This window comes from Terrapene carolina, unplaced genomic scaffold, assembly GCF_002925995.2.
Source record: "Terrapene carolina triunguis isolate 2854851 unplaced genomic scaffold, T_m_triunguis-2.0 Scaffold234, whole genome shotgun sequence".
NCBI classification, from domain to species: domain Eukaryota; kingdom Metazoa; phylum Chordata; order Testudines; family Emydidae; genus Terrapene; species Terrapene triunguis.
In genome coordinates this window covers 10,648,460-10,653,323 of record NW_020664585.1, presented here as the reverse complement: position 1 = coordinate 10,653,323, position 4,864 = coordinate 10,648,460, and the positions used below count along the sequence as shown (strand labels likewise).

Here is a 4,864-nt window from a genome sequence, read left to right as displayed (position 1 = left end):
CCCCCCCCCCCCCCCGCCCCCTTACCAACAGCAGGAGCTCGCAGCCGCGACACCCGGCCAGAGCCACCTGCGCTCCCCACGCTGCCCAGCGGGAGCGACAGGCCAGAGCGCGGCCCGCGCGGTGGCATGGCTGCGGGGAAGGAGGGACAGCGGGGGAGGGACCAGGGACTAGGCTCCCCAGCCGGGAGCTCAGGGGCCGGGCAGGATGGTCCCGTGGGCCGGATGTGGCCCACGGGCCGTAGTTTGCTCATGTCTGACTTAAGCACATGCTTAAATGCTGTCCTGAATCAGAGTGTTAGTGATAAATGATGCTTTAGTGATTAGTTCACTGGGACTTTGACTTGTGCCCATGCAGAAGAGCTGATGTGAATAGAGATACTTTCCTGAACTGGAGTGTGAGGCCTTATACTCCAGTTCAGGTATTTAAGCATGTGTCTAACTTTAAGCATGTAAGAAGCCCCTTAGCTTCAATGCGGCTACTCAGGTGCTTAAATTTCAGCATGTGCTTAAGTACCTTGCAGCTTCAGGGTTTATAGCCCCAGTCTTCAGTGAGCTCCACCCCCGCATTCATGCAGAGCTCATTGTAGAATCAAGGGCTACAAAGCCTATAAAGCCTGTTCTGCCACCATTTCTTAATGTTACCATTACTTATGTTGATTAGTACCATATTCTATGACTATTCCCACTGAAATCATGTTTTACTTGCATGTCAGTGGGATGACTCACAGAGTAAAGCACTACTCAACACAAGTAAAGGTCACTGAATCAGCCTCCAAATAAACTGTCAATAAAAGTTAAATCAACCATTACATTAATTTTAAAAATACCAATAAAAATGTACCATGGTTTTGAAATACTCTTGAGTTCCAATGCATGAGATGGAAGGTCCCACGCCTGCCTCCAAAACCCACTGAAGTCAATGGAAAGATTCTCACTGACTTCGATGGACTTTGGATCAGGCCCTAAGACAGACCCTCCCCTTTTCAGTGAATGTAGATGTTGAAAGAGTGAAAAGTGTCATCAAAAAGTCTGTTCATTGTTACACGTATATTCTGATTCAGGAATTAGTTCTTGCAGTGTCTTGGATAGCTTTATAACTAGTCACTGGATTTTTTTCTTTAATTGTAAAACAACAGGTTAATACGCAATACTAAATGATTTTTCTTGCATGGTCTATGCTGCTTTGTTTATGCAGCTGTAAAAAGAAGCATATTAACAAAAAATAAAAAAAGAAAGAACAAAACCACTTTCAACTTGAGTCTCCGACACTCCAATCAAGTGCACTGTCAACGTGCCAGATGCAAGCACCACATGAGCCACAGAAAAAGCTTTTGTGAGGCATAGGGGGGAATCAGGTTTGAGTCTGTAATGTACTGATCCTAATGCATATATTTGTTAGTTGTGGTTTTGCTGAAATTAAACAGTTGGGCAGCTTTGAACTTGGATTGCAAATGCTGATGGAACGGGGTTCCCAAGATAGACATTATTTGTGTTGTAGAAGGGAGGTTAATAGAAAATGGACATGGAGGTTTAAAAGTATCATTTTGGGGCAATGATTATTATTGTTTACTATATGTTTGTACAGGGCCTAGCACAATGGGGTCCAACCCGGTTTAGGCCTGTAGGCACTACTGCAATAACAAATAATCATCATACCAGTTTGGGGGTCAAATACCCAACTGTCACGTTAGGTATGAAAGACAATTCTGTGGATATCGTGGGACACTCACAGCTGTGTTTTAGTCCTGGCAAACCACTGAAAATATACATTGAAATAAGTGGGGGCAGGTAACATTGATTTGCACTCACATACTAGGGTGATGAGCTTAATCACAAAAAACTAAGATATATAGATCACATTTTTGCAAGAGAAAAGACATAACATCCCAGTGCAAACTCACTACCAGTCTACCATTAAAGAGCAATAAACTGCCAGAGGCTGTGCCTTAAAAAAAGCAAACCTATTATTTTCCAAAAAATTCCCCTCCTCCTACACACATATATCTGATCACATATAAATTAAATATGCTAGGTATTATTCTTACCGCATTTCTGATTATAAGATTATTACACCTCTTACCTGCCCTATAATATGATTTCCTCCTCACATGCACACATCCACTATTCTCGGGAACAGTTGTGGTTTAGCAGATAATTAGGACCACAAGTTCCATTAACTTTTAATTGGACTTGAGCTTCTAACTACCATTGGTGCTTTGGAAGATCCCCAGGGCTCTTCCACCAGTTCCTTGTATGATTTGGGCAAGTCATTAATATGGTCAAATACCACAGTGGTGACTGCAGTATAAGAACAGAATGTTTACACATTCAGTTTTACAAAGTGTTTGCTCTGTTCTTATTGAAGTCTATGCCAAACTCCCACTAACTCTAGTGGTAACAGGTTCAGGCCTTTAATAAACACCAACCACAATATTTATTTATTTTTATAATGATGAACAATAATCTTCTGCATAAACCCTACATTCATTGTTACCTGGCTTCTTCTAACACTGCCCCCATCACCCGGTGTTTTTCTTCATGTTTGACGTCTTCATTTATATCCGTGCCACCGAAGATGATTCCAAAAGGAATTCTACTACCTGCAAAATGAAAATAACTATGAGACAGGCAGGAGAGCTACATGTAATCTAATAAGATTAGGACTTGAAGAAAGTACTAGTGAATAGCATTGGTGAACATGAGATGTTATTCCTACAACAGTGTGTATCTCCAAGCTATGTTTCTACACTCATCAGCACAGTCCTTTGGGTACGTCCAGACTACCCGCTGTATCAGCGGGTAGCGATCGATTTATCGGGGATCGATATATCGCGTCTCGTTAAGACGCGATATATCGATCCCCGAACGCGCTCCCCGGAGCGAGCGGCGGTAGTGGAGTCAACGGGGGAGCCGCGGCCGTCGATCCCGCGCTGTCAGGACCCAAGGTAAATCGATCTAAGATACTTCAACTTCAGCTACGCTATTCACGTAGCTGAAGTTGCGTATCTTAGATCGATCCCCCGCCCCAGTGTAGACCAGCCCTTTGACACCTGGTTAAGCTGAATTTTAATGGGATCATGCAATATGTATACTCTATTACATGCATGCTAGTCTATTATCTACCTGTAATGTTTTCTTAGGCCTTGCCTATACTCAGCCAAAAGGCTGTTGCAATAAATAGTTGGTTGGAACAGCCTGAGTTTCCTTACTCAGCTGCCTTCCAAGCATTTTACAAGCATTGGTTGAACCAGTTAGTTGCTACATTTGAGAAAAGGTCTTTAGCTGAGATAAGGCAGAATAGGTGAAGTCTGCTATAGTTTCTCCCTAGAGAACTGAAGCTGCTCTGGATCAACCATTCTGCTTAACTCTGTCCCATGATACAGCACCTGCTCGGGTTTACAGATTATCCAGAAGCAGCTTCTGCAAGGAACAATGTTTGGTCACTATATGAAATGTACTTCAGGAGTCCCAAAACGTGCTGGTGCAACAACAGTTGTAAGCGTGCTGGGTGTGCCAACATCTTATTTTATTGGGGCTGCTGTGAATGAGGCCTTGTCAACACTCAAGTTTGTAGTCAGAGGTATAGCTACATCAATATACTGCACTGGTGCAAAAACCTTTTGTAGACATACTGCACTGGTGTAAACTGGGACTTGCACCAGTATAAGGGTAGGGTTCAAAGTTTACACCAGGACAACTACATCTGCGTTTCTACATTGATGCTAAAGCCTTAATGTGAACATGGCCTAAGATTACTTAGAGGGGAAAAATTGTGATAAAAATGAGATTCCATTCTAATAGCATTTGTTTATTTGGAACCAGATGATTTTTAGTACATAGCAAGTTACCAAAAAACTAATCAACATAGCAGACAGAGGATATTATCCTCGATTCTTTAAGAATTACAAGAGCACTGAAAACAATTAAGTGGTCACTTTTAAACTTCATTAAGCTACAAATAACAACCTGATTGCTGCTAATTACAACACACATGCTTTTAAATTCCAGATAAATGAGATTACACTTTGGCAGAACAAACAAGTCTCTAGCAATATTGGAAGAGAGGGATGCAGTTATCAGATCTGTCATCTAGGCTACTGATTTTGTGGGTTTCATATGGAATTGTGAAGTTCTATAGGTCAGGGTAGAGGAACCTTTACCAACTGTCTATTGCCTGGTGTTTGTAGCTATCGATTATTAACCCTTTGGGGTAGAGGTCTGTCATTTTGTCTCTAAAGCACCATTGTGCTTCATAATTGATAACCCATAATATTGTACATTTAAAGATGCTTTAAAGAGGACCGCAAAGGGATGATGATGTGGTTCCCCTCCCCTCCCGCCCCTGCAAAAGGGCTTTTTTTACCTTTGGATGGTAGTGGTGTCAATGATTCAGCAGATGGCACTCTTTCCTCTGAACATTAGACCGATGTACAAACATGGCTTGGGAGCAACATGCTTCTGAAGACACCATCTTTTGGAGGAGAGATAACTAAGGCCCTGACTACTCATCGTTGTTAATATTTTACTATAGAACCCCATCCTGCAGCCCTTTCTCATGTAAGTTATGGTTACAGGATCAGGATCAAAATATTCACATATGGCACTACGCTGGTAAATGTTTTTCAATTATTACAAGTTTTTATTATTATGAAATATACAGGGAATAGATGTTACTGTTAACATGCCAATTACTAAATTTCTGAAATCAATTACTGCATCTCCTCCACATTCTGTTCTTTCCCCCCTTCAAACACTCAGTAATCTCTTCTAGATTTGTCAGTTCAATCATCCTGGTAATCATATTACTGTGCCTGTGTGTGTGTGTGTGTGTGTGTGTGTGTGTGTGTGTGTGTGTGTGTGTGTG

At 41.9% G+C, this 4,864-nt stretch overlaps 1 protein-coding gene across 1 annotated transcript in view; it reads right to left on the bottom strand.

Moving 5' to 3' along the window:
* Positions 1 to 4,864, bottom strand: part of GLT1D1 (glycosyltransferase 1 domain containing 1) — an 81,865-nt gene that overhangs the window by 68,796 nt on the left and 8,205 nt on the right. The window contains exon 3 of the mRNA XM_026657018.1: positions 2,495 to 2,600. Within this exon, the coding sequence (XP_026512803.1) occupies positions 2,495 to 2,600 (106 nt within the window). The remainder of the gene's footprint in view (positions 1 to 2,494; positions 2,601 to 4,864) is intronic.